Source organism: Arachis ipaensis, chromosome B10 (genome assembly GCF_059453495.1).
Source record: "Arachis ipaensis isolate K30076 ecotype BB chromosome B10, ASM5945349v1, whole genome shotgun sequence".
NCBI classification, from domain to species: Eukaryota; Viridiplantae; Streptophyta; class Magnoliopsida; order Fabales; family Fabaceae; genus Arachis; species Arachis ipaensis.
This window is the reverse complement of record NC_142435.1, coordinates 146,464,330-146,489,184: the sequence shown is the minus strand read 5'-3', so window position 1 is coordinate 146,489,184 and position 24,855 is coordinate 146,464,330. Positions and strand designations below refer to the sequence as shown.

The window sequence follows — 24,855 nt, the reverse complement described above, 5'->3', positions numbered from 1 at the left end:
ACAGTATTATTTATTACCTTCTGTTTCTCCCAACTCTTGTCAGTTATATGATTTTTTTTAACTGGAATTATATCAATTGTATATTTGGACATGATATCGGTTTTGGTTTTGTAAAAATCATTTGTAGTTTATTTTAAAATGTTTTTATAAAATAATTAACTTGATTAATGAATTATCATTTTAAATACTACCTATTCATATAAAATATAATAAAATTTAAAAATAAAAAATCCAGCACTCCTTATTTATTCCTATTAAAATATGAAATCAGACCTTTAAGCATCAATTAAATCTTAAGAAGATAGTGTAACAAACAGTGCTACATGAATTTTTGTCTTTTGAATTTAGAAACATCACTTTACACATACCTTCTGAACGGCACATATTTGTTCAACTCAAATTCATGAGACACAAACCCATCAGGAGAAAATATTTTTATGTCATGGAATCTTCCCAAACATATTGATTACAAATATAAGAAATTGCAAAATTATTGCATTGAATCATTCTAAGGAAGGAGGTGACCATACATAACCATGTGTTTGAACATAGCCAGCTTTTTCTAGCAACTTATCTGCTTCAGCAGGACCTCTGCTTCCAGCTTGGTAAGAGAATGGTTTGAACTCACCCTTGTCGATGCGGTGCAAAAGTGGGGTGAAGATTTCCCATGATGCCTGATCACACCAAGTTTTGAATCAACAATCCGTTAAGAGATATAATAATTCATATTCTTCCTCTTCTTAGTTTAAATTTATAAGAGAAGTGATTTCATAACAGACTCGGTTGCAATAGTTTATAAAGAATGTAATAATCCTCCTACAATCTACCTTCAACTCATCCCTCCGAACAAAATGTTGCTGATCACCTCTAATTCTGCAAACAAATTTTCAATCAGATCACTATTGATTCAAATCGTTTTAATGAGGTAGGAAAAGCAACATACGTATCAAGAATTAGACGTTCATAAGCCTCTGGAATTTTTACTCCTTGATATCGTTGTCGATACGACAAATCTAGTTCACTTTGCACCGTTGACATCTCGAGTCCAGGTTGCTTGACCTACAACACATTGAACTAGTAAGTCCACTTCAAGAAGTATCATTAAATTATGGTTTAATTACTCTGAGGTATAGTTTCACCAGTAAAGTCTCTAATTTAAAATTTTATATTTAGATTAGATTTATATGGTAAATAAAAGCTTTTAACTAATTTCATATTAACATTGTTATGGTTGAATACTTTTAGAATATTTTGTTTCTGTTGTTTTTAACTTCAACGGTTAATATTTTAATTATAAATTTTTAACTATAAGAACATATAAAATGATTAAACCTTAAATTATATCACATTTAAAGTCTAGATTTTAATAAATTTAACATGTTAGTATTTTTTTCATTATCATATACAAGAGGTAGAACAAAAGTAATAATTTGGAAGTGTTAAACACACATATATCAAAGCTTCAATTTCACTGCAAAGAAATTGATTACAGGCAGTGGTGCAATGGATAACACATTTGGTTTATACTATTCAACATATAAACAACAAGTATCCTCATTCTTATGCTTAAGTTCACCTTCCTTAGTTAACAAAACCTCAGATTCTCATAAAAAATCTGGTAATAAAGTAACCAAACAGTTCTACTTAAGAACTCACTTACCGTCAGCTTCATGTACATAGCTTCTTCAGGTTGCAGGCGTATGACAAACTCATTTCTCCCCTGCTTTTGACCTAAACAAGGACAAGTGGTACATCAACTGATGATTAGATTAAGTAAATATTCAAATTAATCCTTTTAAATTTTATGCATGAGTGAAATAGATCCCTCAATTAAATCTTTAAATTCTCCCCTAACTCATTTTTCCTTTGCATGTTGTTTGACCTACATTATTGTCCACCACAAAACTATGGTCAAACTCATTTTGTTGCATCCTTCATGTAGGTCCAACTGAGCATGCTCAAACAACATGAATAGGTCATGGACTAATTTAATTCAATGGAAATTTGAGGAACTAATTTAACTTATACGTAAAATTTAAAAAACCAATTTAAGCATTTACTCAATTAGTATCTGATAAGAAAATAAAAACCCAGGAATAAAAGACACAGTGAAAACAAAAAGATAAAGATTTATCAGTATCCATTATCAAATACTTAAAGAATATAGGCAAGCTAGTAGCAGCTGTTATGTATTTATGTTCCTTGTCAAAGATTCATAGTGGCTAATAGAGATATGTTCCTCTTAATTGTTACCTTTGGTTGTGGCTATGGATTTATAAATAATCTATATGCACTGACAGTATAAAATGTTACCTAATGGAAACTCATAAAAGTGCCAAATATACTTTTTTTTTAAGATAAAAAATACCCTGATTTTCCAAAGTTACAGCCTATATGCCTATATCTGATTACTTATCCAAAAGGGGGAAAGAAAATTTATGCAACTCCAAGTTTAAGCACTTATTGAAGAGAAATAATCCAATTAACAAAAAGGTCCGATGCCATACACTTGAATATATCACCAGGAACATCCTTGAATTGAACTCGTATCTCTGCCTTTCTTGAATTCAGGGCCTTCCCAGCTTTTATTATGAAAGGAACACCTAACACAAAGACGTTTAGTGATAATCTTTACTACTAATAAAATGGTTGAGACAGAATCATTGTCATTTAGTCACACATTTTACTGTTCCAAATACATGCACATTTGTTCTTGTTATCAAGTTGTTTAACAATTTTGCTTTTAATTTAGACAAAATCTTCAAATGTACCTTCTTTTTTTCTTTTCTTTAAAAAAAAATTGATTAAAAAAAGATGGTAAAACTTATAACTAACAAGAGCATTTTATTTAAAAAGAATTGTGGCTTGGTAGGTATGAATGCCTGTCAAGCTCACCAAATCCACCGCAATTAGACAACAAATGCAGTGGCTCTAGCACCAAAGGCTCCCATCTATAACCAGGAAACAAAACATTTCTTGGTCTTGCCATCAAGTTTCCAAAGCCTAAAGCCACACTTTCAACGCGCTCGAACACAGTCGCAGGCAACTTTCATAATCCATATGAATTTGCCAAGTGTCATCGCCAAAGGGAGTACCTTGTGATATATCTGCCAAACAAAGAACCTAAAATCTTCTCTGGCACCTTCATCTTCCACATTCTAGCCCAAAAGGCCACAGCTCCAGTCTATAGCAATACCAACAGCCTCCTCTACCACTGGGAAGGAGAGAACATCATCTTCAAAGCTTGTGGAAGTTGAGTTGCCAAACAAATAAAGTGCCGCACATTATGATCATATGTCTCACAATTGTATATGGGAGTTATGGATATTGATGTAGAGGACAAACTCACCAATTTCTCTGTTACATACCCAAGCAAGAATGAAGTATTAGGAATAGAAGCTTCCAATCATAAAGGGAAGCAACTTTCTCCTCTGCCCTTACATTACACTAGAAGGAAGAGAGTGGAGGGTAGAATAGGAAAGACAAGGGAAGAGAATCATGACAGATTTAGTGGGAAAAACGTAAAAGAGGGTCAGTAGGGATGATTCTAACAGATTTTCACGATTGGAGTGAGGAGAGTATAAGTAGTAGCAAAATAGGGAGAGGGAGAGGCAGACTTTTGGAAAGAATTAAGGCTAGGCTAGGAGAGTGAGGCTGGCTCTTACCATCACAGCCATAATCTTTTCTTTCTTGTATTTCCTTTCTTCTATGTCCGCAAATTGAGTGAAATCATTTTGCTTCACTCTTTTACTTGTCTTGCTCTTTGTTTTTGTTAATTTCACTACCTCAGTTACCAGTGGTTACATTCTCCCATTGGACTCAACTTGTCAATTGTCATACTATATGTAAGCTTCCCCACTACCCTTGCCGGGTATTTTCACCGGATCCCAACTACCAGATCTGACTGCCCCATGAAGAATACAAATAATGAAAAAAAAATGAGATATGGGTCCTGTTGCCATAAACGATGAGACAGCTTAAAAGAATCCAATTTCTCACCACCAGTGTCTTTAATTGTGATTTAACGCTGCGTTTGTTTATTGTCTTTCAAATACATTGACACGGACACAAATACATAGAGAGACATATACACAAAGATACACAAATTTTTTATTGTGTTTGGTGATATTGGACAAGACACACTAGTATAAACTAAATATCAATTTTACCCTTATATTATCACCAATGGAATAAGGACAAGAGTAAATTACTAAGGATAAAAGAGTAAATATTTGTGTCTCATCAATGTATCTCCATGTCTCATCTTTTTTGAAGGACACCAAATACATGTATTTTATGTATATTTGTGTGTCACCATGTCCTTCAAAAATTTGTGTCTCAGCAAACAAACGATGGACATATACCATCGTGTCTATGTATTAATGTCTGTGTCCCATCAAACAAACGCAGCATAATTGATCAAATGTGCAGAAATATATACCAAAGAATAGAAAATATACATGCAGACAGCCCTAAGAGAATGTCAACCATTATGTTATTTGCTAAACATTCAGCATATAAGGGAGGCCAAGAGAATTTCCTAAACTTGTAATGCAAATTAGTTTTAGAAAATAATGCTGGAGTTATTCTCCTACCTTCCCATCTTTCATTGTCTATTCGGAGAATAACAGATGCAAAAGTTGGTGTGTTTGAATTGTTAGGTACGGTTGGGTCATTCCTATAGCCATCATATTGTCCTAAGACAACTTCCTCATCTTTAATAGGAACTACTGATTGAAGAACCTGTATTTTCAAATAACTAGAAAGTGAGGAGCAATCTAGAACACGAACCGAAAAATTCAAGATAAACAAAAAAAAAGTGTAACATGGAAAGATATTAACTATAAAAATACCCTACTTTGCTGCAGTTGAGTAATAGTATGCACAATAAATACATAAAACCAGAAAACACGAGAGCAAAATGTTGGTACAGACCATGATTACTTCATATGAGAACCTGAAAGACAGAATAAATTACAGAACAAAATAATATACTTATAGTTTCCACATTAATTTAGCCGAAAGAGACAAACCTTCACTTTCTCATCTCGAATGTGTTCAGGCTTGAGAGAAACAGGTTTTTCCATAGCAATCAAGCAAAAAACCTGATCTTGTAGGAAAATAAACAAGGTTATCATGCTCAGCTTATAAATGTAGGATTTAAAATGCTGGAGCAGCTTGAGACTATTTAATAGGTCTTACTGTGTGAACTAAAGCCTGACATATCCAGGTTTTAAAATGAAAATTTTGTTATTACAAAACTAAAAAGCATGGTGAAGTCCATCAAGAAAGTATTATTAAGTTTTCCAATCACCGGTTAGAGAAAGATTTAGGTAGACTTAGAAATATTCCTAGTGCCACTTTGATAATTTAATTTAATACTCGAAATAAAAAGGAAAAAAAAAGAAATAGAACATGCAATGATGAAACTATTTTTCACCATCAGCAACACACTTAATGTTTCTAGAGATAAAACTGGAGATAATACCATATCACAAGTCATGCGGTTTAAATATCTTGGATCCATCGTATAAAATAGCAATAAAATAGAGGAATATGTAAACCAAGGTTCCTAATACTAGACCGGACATCAAACCATTTAGATTACCAAGCTACATCCAACCAGTTTAACCGGAGTTCAACTAGAATAACTAGATTATAGTAAAATAATATATTACATCATAAATAAGCACATGATAACAAATACATCCTCCATAAATATAAAAATACATAAAAAACCAAAATTCAAAATGATCAACTAAAGCCTCATATATTATACTCATGTAGAAGGCCAAAAAAAAAACCCTAAAACATGAGATTAAAATTGAGCTAATTAAATATTTGGCATCAGATAAGTGGATTATGTTGTACTTGTCACCACTGCAAAATCAGTATATCAATAAGCGGTTTGTTAAGTTATCATCACATGCCATTTTTTCTCTCTCTTTGCAAATACATACCACAAAAAAAACAATTGTACATAGAATTTTAACAACATATATTAATTGAATTTCTGTAGGTCCATTTGACCCATGGAAATTTATTTTGGGGGGTTTGGAATGGGCTGGTAAGTCAGCCATTTTGACTCTGCATCATTTATATCCCCATTACCATTCAAATTGAGAAACTGAGAGTGTAAGGAGATGCACACAATTACACAAAATAAAGTTCACAAATAAGACACAAAATTTACATGAAAGTAAAAATCCCTATTGTTAAAATGAGGAGAGAATCATATAATATCAAATACAAAAACATTGCAGTAAGTTACTCAGATCACCCCTTCCCTGAAACTTATTCTAGTTTCTTACTTATGTTCCTCATCACTCTTCTTGTTTTGTCCCCCCAAAAAAAACCCAAAGATTCCTATCATATATCTACAGTTAGTATAATATTTAATAATTAGGGTAAAGTACCCTTTTATCCCAAACACTCTGTTCAAGTGTCAATTTTGTCCCAAACTTTCGTTTGTCCTATTCTTGTCCCAAAAATGAGAGGATCTGAGATTAGTTATAAAGTAAACCCATATGATTTACAAATAAAATCAATTCCTATTTTTATCCATTCCAAACAAAGAATTGATTTACAAATCAATTCCATTCCAATTCCAAAAGGTTTCAAACAGACCCTTTTAGATTTATGTACTACATAAAATTTAAATTTAAAATTTTTAATAGTTTTCCCAAATACGCATTTGGCTCTTCATATGAATTTCCTTCATGCATTACCAATACAAGGTTGAAAATCAACACTTAAAGTATTGAAGTTTAAGTGCCAATACTATTTTGTTCTATCAAATGCATCCTCAAGAGAGATACCAAGAATGGAGGGGAATGAAGTTAAGCACTATTGTTGCATCTGATTATTGGACAGAAGCAACCGCTTAACATTACACCATGGCGATATGAAATCTACTTTATTCTACAATAAAGGCCTCACCTGAAGTAGATGGTTTTGAATTATATCTCGAATAATTCTGCCACAATAAAGTAGAATATTAATAAATTGTAGTTTTCTCATCATTACAATAGATATACATCATGTCAAATAAAAAGCTAAAAATAGACATATATAGGAGAGCAATAATTGATGTATGCAGAAACTTGCTTTTCTTAACATCACTTCACTTGAAAACCTATTATTGCCATGGATTCTCATTACACAACAAAATACAACCAAATAACTTATATAAAGAATTGAAATAAAATAATACACTTACCCATACTGGTCAAAATATCCACCTCGGCCTTCAGTTCCAAAATCTTCCCTGAAGACTATCTGCGAAATAGCAAGCAATCACAATCTAAAGTTTAAGATGGTGACACCAATGTTGGGTAATGCAGTAACTGAAAAAGGTAACAATGGACAGATGGGGTGAATTTTGGCATGTTCATTAACAATTGATAGATATGATCACAAACTATAAAACATGAATTGTGAATCCCAACTAACAGTTCCTCTTTAGTTTCATTCAAGTTTTTAAACCTCAACCCAAAGTTGCACTTTCTCACCTGCACATTAGCAATGTTGTCACGGTTCCAAAGAGGCAAGAACAAGCGATTTGCAAAACGAAGTACTAACTGGCAAAGTCAAATGAAGAGGGATCAGGTGGAACTCATGAAGTAAACAAGAAGTAAGCTATTATGTAATCATTAAGTACCATATTCTGTACTAGTTCCTTTCCCAAGTAGTGATCAATACGGTAAATTTGAGGCTCCTCAAACAATGCCCCAATCTGGGTACTGAGTTGCTCTGCAGATTCTAAGTCTTTACCAAATGGCTTCTCAACAACAACACGTGTCCATCCACCATCAGCTATAAAATTGAAATAGATGTGACCCATCAATAAATGCAATAGTAGATGCTCCAAGTGAAAAATATTAAGAGCATAACATGAGAAAGTGTTAGAGAATTGGGTATTATGAGGTGCATAAAGTTCCCATCAAGTGGTATGGGATGCTTGATTTTGTATTTAGAGAGAGTGGTTCTTTCCCCTTAAAGACTAGCTTTTAGGGTGTGGTTTCCCACTTTACTTAGGTACTTAATAGAAAGCAATGAGGAAAAGCTGACATATTTAAAGTTCATATCAGATTATTTCTTTTAATATAACAACCACTGCCAAACCCGGCGGTTGCATAGATGAAATAATGTTATCATGTCCTATAGTGAACCTTGTCCATTAAAGATTTAAATCTCTATTAGTGGTTTCAGCTACAGGTTTTTTTTTTCTTTTTATTTTCTAGGTATTGGATTTCATCTATTCTACTTTATCGTATAAGGCCTATTTTACCATCTTTTTCACAAATCAGATTAGGTGTCAGACCAAATTTCTCTTGATATTTTCATTTCTAACCCGATCTTGTCCAATTTTTTTGCTAATCCATTGCAATATTCTCATCCCTACAACATTCTCATTTCTTTTAGTTTCAAATGCCAAAAGCATAACCCACTACATAGAAATAACTTCAATTTAATTCCACTATTATCTAGAAAAATATCATGCAGGAAAGTAATCAACATTTAACATTTTACTCAATCAAACGGAAGAAGAGATTAGTGTTGGTTGACTTGCTTCTCAATCTATATAATAGTTGTCTGACTGAGAACTACACCCTAGTGGGGTTATGCTATGCCATACAGGGTTGCCTATTTTTTCCTTGCAAAAACATTTGCAGCACATTCCCAACAAGAGATTATTAGATCTTACATTTGTTCATGCAGCAAGTCTTGATCATCTTGCAAACAGATGGATATACAGAAGGTGGAAGAGCGAGATAGAAAAGCCGTCGAGATAAACCCTTTGCACTAGTTTTCAAAGATTCATGCTCCAAAATCTCTTTATCCAACAAACGGAAGCCATCCTCTGAATCGTATGGGCCACTTACATATTTGATCTAAAAGGAAGATGAGAGGAAAAGAGAATGAAAACTTGACCAATCAGAAGGGTAAATTTTATGATAAGACTGGCAAAAATTATAAAATGATGCACAATGGCCGGTGCTTACCAGATGCAAAAACTTTGCTACAACCTCCAACTCTTCAGAGGAAGCATCTTTGTCCCGAACAAGATAGCTGCATGTCACAATCAACTCCATTTATTTATTATACTTGAAACTAGTTTAAGAAGGTATGGAAGACAAATGTGACTGAGTCATAATAGAACAACCAGCGCATGCACAACATAACAATCATAGAAAGCTCTTTGCTGAAAAATTTCAGTTAATATAAACATAAGTATCAAGAAAATATGCTTTATTATTCATTCAAGTAATCAAATGATTTACATTACTTTACAATTTGTGAATCAGCTGAAAGAAGCAAGTTACATCAACATTTTTTCCACTCTAGATAAGGAAAATAATACAGTGATCGAGTTTTTTCAAATAAACCTCACCCACGTAGGCGTTCTCTTAATTCATCATTAGAGATTATTGTTCTTGCATATCCAAAAATAGAAACTTCATCTACTGGTAGGAATCCCTACAAAAGAAACCGCCAAACTTCATAACCGTTATTGGTTTAAAAGGTCACCAAGAAAAAGAGAAATTATCATCCATTCCAACACAATTGGAGGCTATTGAATTAAAACCTGGCGGTAAAGGTGGAATAATGCTGGAAATGTCTTCTTCTTAGCAAGATCACCAGAAGCACCAAGCACAACTATGGAGAGTGACCCAGTTTCAGGTCCATTTTCGAGATCCATTGATTGGGGAGATTCACTGCTAAAGCACCTCTTTTCAACATGCCATTGACCTGACCCCATTCTCTGACAGTACCAGAATGCTTGAACAATCTACGCCAGCCTTTAAGGTACTTAGGTAGTTAGGTTATTATCGTTTTCTGGTGAAGACTCACATGCAATTAAGGTGAACTTGATAGTTGAGAATGGTTAGATAATTTGACAGGCTTGACTAAATTGTCATCAAATGATTTTCAACTATCAACTTCTACGAAGACAACTAAAGAAAGTTTTCACTAAATTATCCATCAACTCACATGAACACAACTACATAATAATTTTTACCCGGTTTCCTATTTCCTTTTCATTCATTACTATTTTCATCAACTGAAAACAAGCAACATAACTACATACAGTGACGTAGTTCCTAAAGGTGGAAGAATATAATTTTCTTTTAGCAGTCTTATGGAATAAAAAAAATAATACAGTACGACATAGTGCTTATGACCGATAACCAACGAATCATTTATCCTTAAATTTTCAACTTTTGCCTTATATTAGATAAGGTTTTAACTAAAGATGAGAAAGATCCAAATGCTTATATTTTTAGTTCCTATTTTATTGTGTTACTTCTTCAGCCATAGAATGATCTAATCATTGTTACCTTCCTTTTTAGCAGCTAGAAGTTGGTAATAGTGTTCTAGGGTGAAGACATAGAAATCATCTGTCTCATCTCCTTCTGGAAAACAATCACAAAATGTAAGCTTTAAAGTTTAAGAGGTGAGCTGGCGAACCAGAGAAACGGAAACAGAAGAGCGGTGGCGAGAACAGCAGCAAAGCAGTAGAAGTAGTGAAGATTGGAGAAGCACGAGCAGCAGAACGAGAGTAGAAGCGGTGGCGGAGCGGTTACCCGGAGAGGCGCAGGCGGCGACGGCGAGAGCAGAAGCAGCGGAGGAACGAACAGAGAAGAAATGAGAATGGCTATAAGATTTTGTTCTGATTTCTGTGTGTATTAACGATGTGATTTGAGGTCAATTTTTCACCACAATAATAATAATAATAATAATAATAATAATAATAATAATAATAATAATAATAAATATTTTTTTTAATAAATTATAATTTAAATGACATTTGAATTATATATAACATGTTCACCGTAATAAATGTCCGAAACTGCCAAACTGGACCGGACCTGCTTCACTTATCTCTATTAAATATCAATTTCAGCCCCCGAGATATATTTTTTGGATAATCTTTTCGGCCTTCAAGATTACTCGTTGCATTATAACCATTTAAAACTCACAATATAAAGTATAAATTGCTAGTTAGAAAGACTAGAAAGTAGGAATATAGGTTAAATGTTTTTTATTACTTAGAAACATATATCCCATAACTTGAATTTGACCACTTTTTTTACTTTTAAAAATAATTAAAATATATAATTAATTAATAATAAGTATATTTTTTATTTTTTATACGAATGTCAATCGTATTTAAAAAAACAAATAAAATTTTTTAATATAAAATTGTAAAAGTGTTTTGTTATAAATCCATCTCGTAATGCATCATTTCAGTACTAATATACTAAACAATTTAACTTAGAATTTAGAAGCGAATTGAAAAGAATTAATATAAAAATTAAAATTACGTTTGAAAGAAAGACTAAGATTAAGAGATTGAAATTGAGAAATAAAGACAAAATTAAATATTTGTATTATATTTGATGAAAAATGTAATGAATTAAGTTATGTTCCAGTATTATGTTTAATTTAAATAAATATAAAAATTGAGGAGTAAATTTAGAATTTAAAAAGTTAAATAGAAATATTTTTTAAAAAAATATTAAAATTTTAGTATCCGTTTAAAAAATTTCAGTCCCTTATATCCTTATTTTTTAAAAATATTGAAGGAATTAAAATTGTGTCTTAGAACTTAAATTTTAATTTCAATCTATAACCATCAAATGCAATACTAAATTATAATCCCTCAATTTTAGTCTTAGTCTCTAAAAACAAACACAATACTAAATCCTAATCTTTCAGTCTCAGTTTTAATCTCTGAAAACAAGTTTTAATCTCTGAAAACAAACGCTACCTAAAAATATATATAATATAAAGCAATGTTGACAAATAAGTTATAATCGGATCAAATATATTTATTTTTCTTAAAATTTGTCTAGAATTTCAAAATTGTCTCTACCTTTTTAATTTAATTCAATTGTATCCAAACTTTGTAAATTAAATTTCAATTTTATCCTTACCATTCAAATCCAAATCTACTACATTAACAACTCAATAGTTTATTTTCCAATTTTGCCGCTTTTCACCTTCATCTTCTTTCTCATTCTTTGACACTTTCATCAACATTTCTCTCAACCACCCTCTCCTCCTTCCCCAAATAAATACTGAGGCACCTCTTGTGCAACAATAAGATGGGGTTATCTTATAATTTCTCATCAGGGGAATTAACCTAACACCAGGACATAACTAGATCATGGGACTATGGGAGACTTTTTCTCACCAAGGTATTTCAAACATTATCTACAACTTTATGACAATACAAAGAAAGATAGTAAGGAAAGGTATACTGTGAATTAAAAGAGATGAAACAACTATGCTGCATACTATTGGATTTAGCATGATACACTTGACTAAGATCCATATACCCAACCGATACCAAGACTAGAAAGTAAAACATGGCATAAAAAAGTATCTTCAGAAGACCAGAATGAACAACCACTATACATGGTATAAAATTAAGCATAAGTGAATTGTCCTATAGAAACAACCATGGCAAGTATGGAACAATGATATCACATTTTTAGCCACTTTGGTTTAACAAGCTTTTTCTCAGCCGGTTTTCGCTCTTCGACAGGAGGAGGTTGTGGTGCCACTACAGACTCTGGTTCCACTTGCACAGGCTGTGATTGCTGACCTTGATCAGCAGATACATGTAAATCCTTCAAGGCCATGATATCTTCACTCAAGTAGGAGCCAACGAGAGTGTTATCACCTAATTACAACATACCATTGGAATCAAGAGAGGTGAACAAACCAAATAGGATTAAATTTTTCATAACCCTTAAATGACTAAAAATTTAAATCAAGAAAAAGAAAAAACTTAAGGAGTGCACATCAATTCACATTTTTTTGAGTTTACATTTAAAATAAAATAATTTTTTTTTTCTCATTTATAACATGTTTCAAGTTTTTCTTTTTTCTATTCCTTAATTTTTATCAATTTCTCTCAACTTCCTCTTTGCCATTGAAAAGTTCGCCTCAATTTCCTAATGATATAGAATAGGTAATCAAATTTGTGACAAGTTGTACACCCCATTATATAGGAGTTAAAGCTAACTAGCAGTAAGCATAGACGCTAGTGTCATTTAAATTGCACAAATCTTACATGCAATCCTCACTGTATGCGTAAGAATAAAATGATTGGATAGATGCGGAAAAACTTTGGACAACGCCAAACTAATATTTCTAAATGCAATATTCATTTTATTTGCTAGTTAGAGTAGGAATATAAGATACATATGACTATATGAGAAAACTCTTAACAAAGATAACTAATGCACAAGCCATACATATTGATCTTAATAACCACTTCAATTTACATGTCTGAAATGAAACCAAATTCTTGGTTTACCAAAATAATTGTCCTATGTGGTCGGTTACTCAAGTGGGGACAAAAGGAAGATCACATAGAACTTGCATAATTATTGTGTGGTAAAATCATAACACAAATGTTTAAGAAAATGGTCAGAACAATAGGAACACACCTTTTGGAACCTCGTACGAAAAGTACACAATGGCACCAGGGCAAAAACCAGCAGTGTAGAAATCCTGAGACATGTCTTTGATCAGCTTCTTAGGCGGTGTGGTATCTGCATAATTAAAGCGCATATGATTTGCGTTTCAGTTCAGTTAGCACTTAACAGGAGATGATGTTAGGAAAAGCTAATCTGATAGTAAAGAAATTGAGAGACCTTAAAAAACTGTGTTACAGATCGTTACAAACCATCGGTGTAACTCATTCAAGATTTAATCATATATAGAAGATCAATTCGTTATTGCTTACACAAATAAAATGGCTGCTCCGGCTGCGCAATCACTTTAGTCACAAGATCAACTAAATTCTGGATGGTTTCTGATGGGTGAAAGTTAGCCTCCAATGTGTGATTATCAGGGAAACGAACTCGAATTACAGCCTACAAACAAGATCAAATACAACTGACTTGTTAGTGTTCACTCTTGTTGATATGAATTAAATTTTAATATTCATGAAAATTTTAAGATTCTTTGGGATAAAACAAAAAAAAAAATTTTTCTATACAGGCAACTAACCAAAATTCTCTACCATTAAAAAGAAGGTAGCCATTACCTTCGTTATTCTTGACCTACGAGCTGCCTCTTCTGCTTCTCGGATTTTTCGAGTCTTCAATAATTTATCTGCACATCATTAATCATTAATATAATTAAATAACAATATCACAGCAAGGAAATTGCAGTGTGCAATTCTTGTAAGGTACTTAGGTAGTTAGGTTATTATTTCATATTTCCCTTTCATCACTATTGATCATCAAGTGCAAACAGAACACATAGTTACAAAAGGTGGAATAATATAATTTTCTTTAGTGGACTTTTGGAATACAAAAAATACAGTATGACATAGTACTTATGACCAATGAATGGGGCATGTAAAATGGAATACTGATCATCAACTAATCATTAATTCTTAAATTTTCAATTTTTGACATATATTAGATAAACTTTTAACTATAATGAGAAATATGGAAATTAATGCTTATGTTTAACTTCTTATTTTATTGTGTTACTTCTTCAGTCATAAAATGATTTCATCATTGTTACCTTCCTTTTTAGTAGCTAGAAGTCGGTAATAGTCTTCTGGGGTGAACTCATAGAAGTCATCTGTCTCATCTCCTTCTGGAAAACCATCACAAAATATAAGTTTAAGAAAGGAAAATTATATATAGAAAAGTCAATTAGTGAGGGTTTAAATTCACGTAATTGCTAAAATATACCGTTGCTTGGTGCAGCATTTAATGATGGAGAAACTGGTGACGTTTCAAAAACACGAATCTCTCGCCCAAACCTTTCATTCATATCTGCAAGATTGGCCTGTTGCCATAAAAGACGATTCAGAAAGAACAGACGAAAAACAGCAAATTGAGCAAGCAATCAAACATCGTCAAAATAATGACTGTACAAGAAGTTGGCACAGTATATTAAACTCAGAAATGATAGCTGTGATACATGTGTATTGGAACAGTAGTTATGATTTGAAAGATCTTAATTATTTCAGAGAATAGGAAAAGTGAATTGTGGATTCTCTAATTCATTATTTCAATCGAGGAGTGCTAGGGGGCCAGCACTTTTGTTAAATTCTGGCCAGCACTCAACCATCAAAAGGAAATTGAATAATTCTACACCATTAGATGCAATCTCACACCATTAAAAACATCATTGATGGCTAATTGATGACTAAAAACTACAAAATCTGTTGGCCCCCTAGACTTTCTCATTTCAATATTATAAGGCCAATCATAGATTTTGAATAAATATTAATGCATGGTGGTCTGCATTCAGAACAGAACCTAGGACACCCATATTTTCACCATGAACGAATTTCATACAATAGCCAATAGGCATTGCAGTCCTATTACCGACTAAACTTAAGGACACAGCCCCAATGCCCCATTTACAGGCACCAATAAGGAAAATTTCAATTTGAATTTCGCAATTAAGCATAAGGTTTGAAGGACATGAGATGTCAAATGAAGCCGAATTTGACCAACACCAATCATTCAGGAAATCCAAGAAATCAAGGCGAACGAAAGAAGCTACAAAGGGCTATGGATTAATTCAGATTTGACTCTTCTTAGCTAAGGTGAGAAGTTCAAAACTTCATGCTAGCGGAGAGTGGGTTGCACCAACCATTAGCAGAAAAAAAATAAACTAACATAAAGTAAACAATAGTTTAGGGTATTTTAAGATACAACAATCCCTATCTCTTATCATACACTATAAGATAATCTATACACCCTCGCTTTAAAAGAGGCATTTTCAGATTTTTTCAATCAAGAACTTCAAAGAGGTGGAATGGTGATTCATGGAAATACAACAATACTTCATAGATCATAACCGGTATTTTGCTTAGAAAGCTATCTGGCTATCTAATTAGGATGATTTAAAATAAATAAATAAATAAATAAAAAACCCTCAAAAAGATCGCCTCAAAACTAAAACTTTGAAATAAAGTACTAAACCATTAACCATTCATATTTCTTTCACAAACTTTGCACTCTGTGGATAACAATTTAGGGTTTTTTGTTCATTACAATTATTTTGAGGATTAAATGAAAAGAATTCTGAACAAACCTATGGAAAGTGAGAAAAACAACGATGGGCAAAAAACAAAGCAAAGCCAGATCGTAACATAAATCAATTGGATTAGAAAATCAAGAAAAACTAGAAATTAAGCTTAAAAAAGAAAGAAAAAGAGGAAAAATTCTTGAAATCAGCGAAATGTAAAAAAAAAAAATCATGAGGCAAGAAAGAAGAAAAGAATCTTTAGGAGGATGAGAGAGTTACCATGGAATAAGCGTTGGTGAACCTTCTCCGCTTAGGATTCAGTGGAGACAAGGCATCAATGACCATCAGAGACTTGGAGGAGTGAAGTGGAGAACGAAATCACAATTGATTGTTCTTCTCTTCCTCGGATATGTTGAGTTTTGTTCGTCACACGCGTACACTTTTCGCACAGGGAAAAAAGTATAGTTTATATAGTTTAAAGCGACAATTATATTCTGAAGCAATTTAAGCTTCGGAGAGTTCGGACTAATTAAGGGTCGGTTTGGGTGAATTTATAAAAAAAAAAAATTTTTTTGAGTTATTTTTTTAAAAGATTTTATATAAAAATAAAAGTAATTTTGTGTTTAGATATTTTATATAAAAAGATTTTTTTATTTATTAATTATATTTAAATATAATAATATAAATGTATTTTTTTGTTTATTTATTATATGAAAAATATTTTTTTTAAGAAAAAATATCTTTTAAAAAAAGATATAAATTACAGCATTTTAAAAAAAATATTTTTTAATTTTTTTAGTACTTTTATTTTTACTATTAGAAATTTGTCAAACACGTTAAAAAATAAAAAATATTTTTTTTATTAAAAAAAGATTTTTTTTATGAAAATAATGATATCCAAATAAACACTAATTCTTAAAAAAATATTAATTAAATTTTTTACGGTAATAAATAATAAACATATATATAATTTTGTTAATAGATAATGTGATATATATTTTTCTTTTTTTATTTATTTCGAATCTTACTAAAATAAGTAAAATATAATGATCTTTTATAAATAAATACATCACGATAATTAATAATATATATAAATATTATTTTAAATTTTACGTGATAAATTAATATTGTCAATAACTGTTTTAGAGGGTTAAATTTTTTTTTTCAAAAATTAATTAATCAAAAATCAAAATTTTCAAGACTTAATTGTCATTTTTTTTACTAAATAAGCTAAAAAAAAGGGTTAAAAACTACTTAAATAGATGAGCAGTCCCACTTAAAACAATTTTCAAATTTCTTTTAAAAAAAGAAAATCTCCACTTAATAAAATTGTAATTTCATCATATTTTTGTTATTGTGTTCACCACTGAGTTTACATCTCTCGTAATTAAACGAAAATCAACATGCCAATTCGAATATATGATATTCCTTATTTTGAGCATCAATGTATCAATAAACCTAAAAGCATTTTGATTATTAGTAATAAGATTAAACGCCTCCACATAATCCATCTCACAAACATCTCGTTAACACATATTTTAGGCTAAGAGATAACATCTCCAAATAACAAACAATTTCACTTGAAGAATACTGCTACTCTCAATCATTTTAAACACCCATTTTGTCAACATTCATTACAATTTTTGATGACGCAAGTAAAACCAACACTATCACCAGAATCAAGATAATTAGCATATCAATCAATCTTAAAAGTATGAAAAATTTCAAGAACCACTTAGAATAGAAGGGAGGGACATATGTTGTAATTCAAAAATACTCCTAAATTTATTTTCTAAAACTAAAACCAGATCATTCATTTTTTTTTGTCTGAGGCCAAGTTTCTTGAAGATTAACGATGCCATTATTCCTTACTCGCCATAAGTGACGGATCCAAAAAATTTTATTAGTGAGGGCAAAATATATATAACATGATAATAATTTTATAATTATATTTTATTATTATAAAATATAATTAATCTTCTAGCTATTTAACTAATAAATTAAAACACTTATATAGTAATTTAAATAATAACATATAACTTAGAATTTTATTCTTTTAAATTTTATATTTTAAAAAGATTGAATAATTCTTTTTTTGTTAATACAATTAAATATTTTATTTTTTATATATGTCACTAAATAATTGGTTAAAAATTTATCTTTTATAAAATTATGAAATTGACTCTTTATAATGTTTATAATTAAACTTTTTTTTAATTAATGTCGTTATTACTAACAAAATTAGAGCAAACTTCAAAAGAAGAAACATCAATAGATATTCGTATATTTGGGTCTTACTTTTCATTTTAACTGTTCTTTGTTGTTCATTATTATTATTATATTTCAAAATTTAAATTACTAATGAATCTTATTATTCAATAATACTTAACCATGTAATAAAAAATATACAACAACATAACTATAGAGTAAAATACAAAATAATTGAATAAATTAAAAAATATAAATAAAAATAAATCTTTAATTGAATCAAGAGAAATTAAAGAATGAAGTTAATGAGTCTTACTAAAAGATAAAAAGTCAAGAACGAACAACAAGAGAAGAAAATTAGAATTTTAGAGAGCATAAAAAAAGTATGCTTTTAGTACTTAAATTTAAATTATTGAGTTAATTTTTAATTATCTTTTTATTATTATTATTTAATTATTTTTATAATCAATGTGATATTATTATAAAATAGTGAGATCTTTTTTTTTTATGCATTATGAAAACAAAGATAAATTTAAAAAAATTAAAGCGAAGTCAAATTTATTTATTGAGGAGAGGCAAATAAATTTTTATCTTTTATACAACATATAACTCTATAAAATTTTAATGGGGCACTTGCTCCCACACTCCCAACGTAAATCCGTTTCTACAGACTACAGTTACCATGTACACCAAAGTTTCAAAAAGAACTTGAATGGATACTCTATGTTATGATACAAGAAATAGTTTTTCAAATTTAGAGGATGACAAGAAATATCCAACATATGCCATACAAGCTGAGTTTTCGGAAAATCTCAAATACAATGTAAAATTAATTTCTGACAAGAAAAACATCTTGGACAACTATTCAATGACGATATCTCTCTTTTGACGCGAACTTGCAATATGAAGAGCCTCCCTAAAACACAGCAAAGCTAAAAACTTGTGCTTTTTTGGAACAAGCTGACGCCAAAGTCAAAGTCAATTCTCCCACTTCTCCCAGCCAAAAAGCTGCTTCGACAACTACAAGTAACCATTGCGTGAGTCATAGATTTTGGATACAGCTCTAGACCAATACCAACTCACTTCTAAACCCATTTACATATCTGGATTGTAAGAAATAATGTTACCTTTTATATTCTGAGATAGAGGAGATAAAGAATCTCCAATACCACCTACCAATTAATCAGATATCCAAAAATTCGAATAAGAAATGTGAACATAATCCATCTTATTAGATACTTGTCCTTCTCTCCTCCATCTGGAAAATAAAAAATTCTTGTTTAAATTCTTAATATACCAAGTAAACTCATCATTTAACACTTTTCAAACGTTGCAAAGACTCTTCCAAATGTCAGATTCTTGTTTCTAAGACAATCAAAATAGCCATCTTGACATGATCAGTATTTGATATCTAACCGTTAGACCTATAACTTGTTTGACTGATGAAAAAAAGTCTAAAACTTTTGATAATTTTCAATTTTGTGTCATGAGCCTGAGAGATTTTTCGTACTAGGTTGAGTAAGCACTTACTATCGAGAATTTAGGCTAGGGAGCTTAGTCAAAACAATGTTTGGTTAGAAGTTTATGAGTTCCTTGATAGGATTAGGAAGTATTATAGAGAATTGGTGAATGTAATTTCTAGAAATTATAGTGAAAATTCTATTATTGTTTGTGATGAAGACTGAATGTATATCACATTGCATTAATGGTTGAACTAAGATATTCGGTAATGCAAAATTTCTCTTCTTTGTTCTATTTTTATTCTGACATTATATTATCTATGGTTATCTAGGGTTTTCTAGGGTTATCTAGGGTTATCTTGGGTTTTCTAGGATTTTCTAGGGTTATCTAGGTTTTTCTAGAGTTATCTTCGGTTCTTTAGGATTTTCTAGAGTTTCCTAGGGTATTTAGGAATTTCTAGTGTTTTCTAGGGTTATCTAGAATTTTTTAGAGTTATCTAGGATTTTCTAGGATTATCTAGGATTTTTTAGGGTTATCTAGGATTTTCTAGTGTTATCTAGAGTTTTCTAGGGTTATCTAAGGTTTTATAGGTTTTTTAGGTTTTTCTAGGATTTTCTAGGGTTATCTAGGGTTTTCTAGGGTATTTTAGGGTTATCTAGGGTTTTCTAGGGTTATCTAGTGTTATCTAGGGTTATCTAGGGTTATCTAGGTTTTTCTAGGGTTTTTTAGGGTTATCTAGGGTTTTCTAGGTTTTCTAGGGTTTTCTAGGGGTTCTTTAGAGTTTTCAAGGATTTTCTAGATTTTCTAAAATTTTCTAAGGTTATCTAGGATTTTCTAGGGTTTTCTAGTATTTTTTAGGATTTTCTAGAGTTCTCTAGGGTTATCCAGGATTATCTAGGGTTATCTAGGGTTATCTGGGGTTATCTAGGGTTTTCTAGGGTTATCTATGATTTTTTAGGTTTTCTAGGGTTTCTAGGGTTTTCTATGGTAATCTAGGGTTTTCTAGGGTTATCTAGGGTTTTCTAGAATAATCTAGGGTTTTTAGGATTATATAGGGTTATCTAGGGTTTTCTAGGGTTATCTAGGATTTTCTAGGATTTTCTAGGGTTTTCTAGAATTTTTTAGGGTTTTCTAGGGTTATCTAGGGTTATCTAGAATTTTCTAGGATTATCTAAGGTTTTCTAGGGTTTTCTAGGGTTATCTAGGGTTTTCTAGGGTTTTTTAGGTTTTCTAGGTTTTTCTAGGGTTATCTTCGGTTATTTAGGGTTTTCTAGCGTTTTCTTGGGTATTTAGGAATTTCTAGGGTATTCTAGGGTTATCTAGGATTTTCTTGAGTTATCTAGGGTTTTCTAGGATTATCTAGGATTTTCTAGGGTTTTCTAGGGGTTTCTAGTGTTATCTAGGGTTTTCTAGGGTTATCTAAGGTTTTATAGGGTTTTCTAGGATTTTCTAAGGTTATTTAGGGTTTTCTAGGGTTTTTTAGGTTTATCTAGGGTTTTCTAGGGTTATCTAGTGTTATCTAGGATTATCTAGGGTTATCTAGGATTTTTTAAGGTTATCTAGGGTTATCTAGGGTTTTCAAGGGTTATCTAGGGTTATCTAGGGTTTTCTAGGGTTATCTAGGGTTTTTAGGGTTTTCTAGGGTTTTTAGGAATTTCTAGGATTTTCTAGGGTTATCTAGGATTTTCTAGGGTTATCTATGTTTTTATAGTGTTTTTTAGGATTTTCTAAGGTTTTCTAGGGTTATCCAGGGTTTTCTAGGGTTTTCTAGTGTGATCTAGGGTTTTCGAAGGTTATCTAGGGTTCTCTAGGATTATCTAGGGTTATCTAGGGTTATCTACGGTTTTCTTGGGTTTTCTAGGGTTATCTAAGGTTTTCTAGGTTTTCTAGGGTTTCTAGGGTTATCTAGGATTCTTTAGGGTTTTTTAGGATTTTCTAGGGTTTTTAGGAATTTTTAGGGGTTTCTAAGATTATCTATGGTTTTCTAGGGTTATCTAAGGTTTTCTACGGTTATCTAGGGTTTTCTAGGGTTTTCTAGGGTTTTTTAGGTTTTTGTAGGTTTATCTAGGATTTTCTAGGGTAATCTAGGGTTTTTTAGGATTATATAGGGCTATCTACGGTTTTCTAGGGTTATCTAGGATTTTCTAGGATTTTCTTGGGTTTTCTAGAATTTTTTAGGGTTTTTTAGGGTTATCTAGGGTTATCTAGGATTTTCTAGGATTATCTAAGATTTTCTAGGGTTTTCTAGGATTATCTAGGGTTTTCTAGGGTTTTTTAGGTTTTCTAGGTTTTTCTAGGGATATCTTCGGTTCTTTAGGGTTTTCTAGCGTTTTCTTGGGTATTTAGGAATTTCTAGGGTATTCTAGGGTTATCTAGGATTTTCTTGAGTTATCTAGGATTTTCTAGGATTATCTAGGATTTTCTAGGGTTATCTAGGGTTTTCTAGTATTATCTAGAGTTTTCTAGGGTTATCTAGGGTTTTATAGGGTTTTTTAGGGTTATCTAGGATTTTCTAGGGTTATCAAGGGTTATCTACAGTTTTCTAGGGTTATCTAGGTTTTTCTAGGGTTTTCTAGTGTTATCTAGGGTTTTGTAGGGTTTTCTATGTTTTCTAGGGTTATCTAGGGTTCTTTAGGATTTTCTAGGGTTATCTAGGATTTCTTAGGGTTTTCTATGTTTTTATAGTGTTTTTTAGGGTTTTCTAGAGTTTTCTAGGGTTATCCAGGGTTTTCTAGGATTTTCTAGGATTATCTAGGGTTATCTAGGGTTTTCTTGGATTTTCTAGGGTTATCTATGGTTTTCTAGATTTTCTAGGGTTTCTAGGGTTTTCTAGGGTTATTTAGGGTTCTTTAGGGTTTTCTAGGATTTTCTAGGGTTTTTAGGAATTTTTAGGGTTTTCTAAGATTATCTATGGTTTTCTAGGGTTATCTAGGGTTTTCTACGGTTGTCTAGAGTTTTCTAGGGTTTTCTAGATTTTTCTAGGGTTACCTAGGATTTTCTAGGGTTTTCTAAGTTTTCTAGGGTTTTCTAGGGTTATCTAGGGTTATCTTGGGTTTTCTAGGATTATCTAGGGTTATCTAGGGTTATCTAGAGTTTTCTAGGGTTATCTATGGTTTTCTAGGATCTTCTAGGGTTATCTAGGGTTTTCTAGGGGTTTCTGGGGTTATCTAGGGTTTTCTAGGATTTTCTAGGTTTTCTAGGATTTTCTAGGGTTATCTAGGGTTCTTTAGTGTTTTCTAGAATTTACTAGGGTTTTTAGGAATTTCTAGGGCTTTCTTGGGTTATCTAGGATTTTCTAGTGTTATGTAGGGTTTTCTACGATTATCTAGGATTTTTTAGGGTTATCTAAGGTTTTCTAGGGTTGTGTAGGATTTTCTAGGGTTATCTATGGTTTTCTAGGTTTTTTAGGTTTTCTAGGATTTTCTAGTGTTATCTAGGATTTTCTAGAATTTTCTAACGTTATCTACGGTTTTCTAGGATTTTCTAGGATTATCTAGGATTATCTAGGGTTATCTAGGGTTATCTAGGATTTTCTATGGTTTTCTAGGTTTTCTAGGGTTTTCAAGGGGTATCTAGGGTTCTTTAGGATTTTCTAGGGTTTTTGGAAATTTTTAGGGCTTTCTAGGGTTATCTAGGATTTTCTAGGGTTATCTAGGATTTTCTAGGGTTATCTAGAGTTTTCTAGGGTTTTCAAGAGTTTTCTAGATTTTCTAAAATTTCCTCGGGTTATCTAGGGTTTTCTATGGTTTTCTTGGGCTTTTTAGAGTTTTCTAGGATTTTCTAGGATTTTCAAGGGTTTTCTAGGGTTTCTAGGGTTTTCTAGGGTTATCTAGGATTTTTAGAATTTTTTAGTGTTTTCTAGGGTTATCTAGGATTTTCTAGGGTTATGTAGGGATTTCTAGAATTATATAGGTTTTTCTAGGGTTATCTAAGGTTTTATAGGATTTTTAGGATTTTCTAGGGTTTTCTAGGGTTATCTAGAGTTTTCTAGGGTTTTCTAGGGTTATCTAGGATTTTCTAGGGTTATCTAGGGTTATCTATGGTTATCTAGGATTATTTAGGGTTTTCTAGGGTTATCTATGGTTATCTAGGGTTATCTAGGGTTTTTTAGATTTTCTAGGATTTTCTAGGATTATCTAGGGTTCTTTAGGGTTTTCTAGGGTTTTCTAGGGTTTTTAGGAATTTCTAGGGCTTTCTAGGGTTATTTAGGATTTTCTAGGTTATCTAGGATTTTCTAGGGTTATCTAGGATTTTCTAGGGTTATCTAGGTTTTTCTAGGGTTATCTAGGCTTTTTTAGGGTTATCTAAGGTTTTAAAGGGTTCTTTAGGGTTTTCAAGGGTTTTCTCGGATTATCTAGGGTTTTCTAGGGTTATCTAGGGTTTTCTAGGGTTATCTATGGTTATTTAGGATTTTCTTGGGTTAACTAGGGTTATCTTGGGTTTTCTAGGATTTTCTAGGGTTATTTAGGTTTTTCTAGGGTTTTCTAGCGTTATCTAGGGTTATCTAGGGTTTTTTAGGTTTTCTAGGATTTTCTAGGGTTATCTAGGGTTCTTTAGGGTTTTCTAGGGTTATCTAGGATTTTCTAGTGTTATCTAGGGTTTTCTAGGGTTATCTAGGGTATTTTAGGGTTATCTAGGGTTTTTTAGGGTTATCTAGTGTTATCTAGGGTTATCTGGGTTTTCTAGGGTTATCTAAGTTTTTCTAGGGTTTTCTAGGGTTATCTAAGGTTTTCTAGAGTTTTCTAGGGTTTTCTAGGTTTTCTAGGGTTATCTAGGGGTTCTTTGGGATTTTCAAGAGTTTTCTAGGTTTTCTAGGATTCTCTAGGGTTTTCTAGGATTTTCTAGGATTTTCTAGGATTTTCTATGGTTATCTAGGGTTTTCTAGGGTTATCTAGGGTTCTCTAGGATTATCTAGGGTTATCTGGGGTTATCTAGGGTTTTCTAGGGTTTTCTAGGGTTTTCTAGGGTTATCTAGATTCTTTAGAGTTTTTTAGGATTTTCTATGGTTATCTAGGGTTCTTTAGGGTTTTCTAGGATTTTCTAGGGTTTTTAAAAATTTCTAGGGTTTTCTAGGGTTATTTAGGATTTTCTAGGGTTATCTAGGGTTTTCTAGGGTTATCTAGGGGTATCTTGAGTAATCTAGGGTTTTCTAGGGTTTTCTAGGTT

At 31.7% G+C, this 24,855-nt stretch overlaps 2 protein-coding genes across 6 annotated transcripts; both read right to left on the bottom strand.

Moving 5' to 3' along the window:
* Window positions 1-320: 320 nt before the first annotated feature.
* LOC107622573 (glucose-6-phosphate 1-dehydrogenase 6, cytoplasmic) lies at window positions 321-10,682 on the bottom strand. Of its 5 annotated transcripts, none has more exons than XM_088485782.1 (17): window positions 10,590-10,677; window positions 10,344-10,418; window positions 9,590-9,803; window positions 9,395-9,480; window positions 9,006-9,072; window positions 8,708-8,894; window positions 7,661-7,815; window positions 7,512-7,580; window positions 7,220-7,278; window positions 6,940-6,976; window positions 5,034-5,105; window positions 4,596-4,743; window positions 2,508-2,603; window positions 1,661-1,731; window positions 944-1,059; window positions 828-873; window positions 321-674 (listed from the first exon to the last, which is right to left on the bottom strand). In XM_088485782.1, the coding sequence occupies exons 3-17, from the start codon at window positions 9,761-9,763 to the stop codon at window positions 504-506; spliced, it is 1,554 nt and encodes a 517-aa protein (XP_088341908.1). In that variant the 5' UTR covers window positions 9,764-9,803; window positions 10,344-10,418; window positions 10,590-10,677; the 3' UTR covers window positions 321-503. The 5 variants fall into 5 exon arrangements, with proteins under 5 accessions (XP_088341908.1, XP_088341916.1, XP_088341903.1 ...); XM_088485790.1 differs by having other exon boundaries at window positions 9,590-9,793; XM_088485777.1 differs by having other exon boundaries at window positions 10,344-10,682.
* Window positions 10,683-12,275: 1,593 nt separating this feature from the next.
* PUX1 (plant UBX domain-containing protein 1) lies at window positions 12,276-16,547 on the bottom strand. Its single transcript, XM_016326254.3, has 7 exons — window positions 16,300-16,547; window positions 14,730-14,826; window positions 14,557-14,631; window positions 14,069-14,136; window positions 13,766-13,895; window positions 13,467-13,571; window positions 12,276-12,694 (listed from the first exon to the last, which is right to left on the bottom strand). Exons 1-7 carry the CDS (start codon window positions 16,363-16,365, stop codon window positions 12,495-12,497), a joined length of 741 nt encoding a protein of 246 aa, XP_016181740.1. The 5' UTR covers window positions 16,366-16,547; the 3' UTR covers window positions 12,276-12,494.
* Between the last annotated feature and the right edge of the window lie 8,308 nt (window positions 16,548-24,855).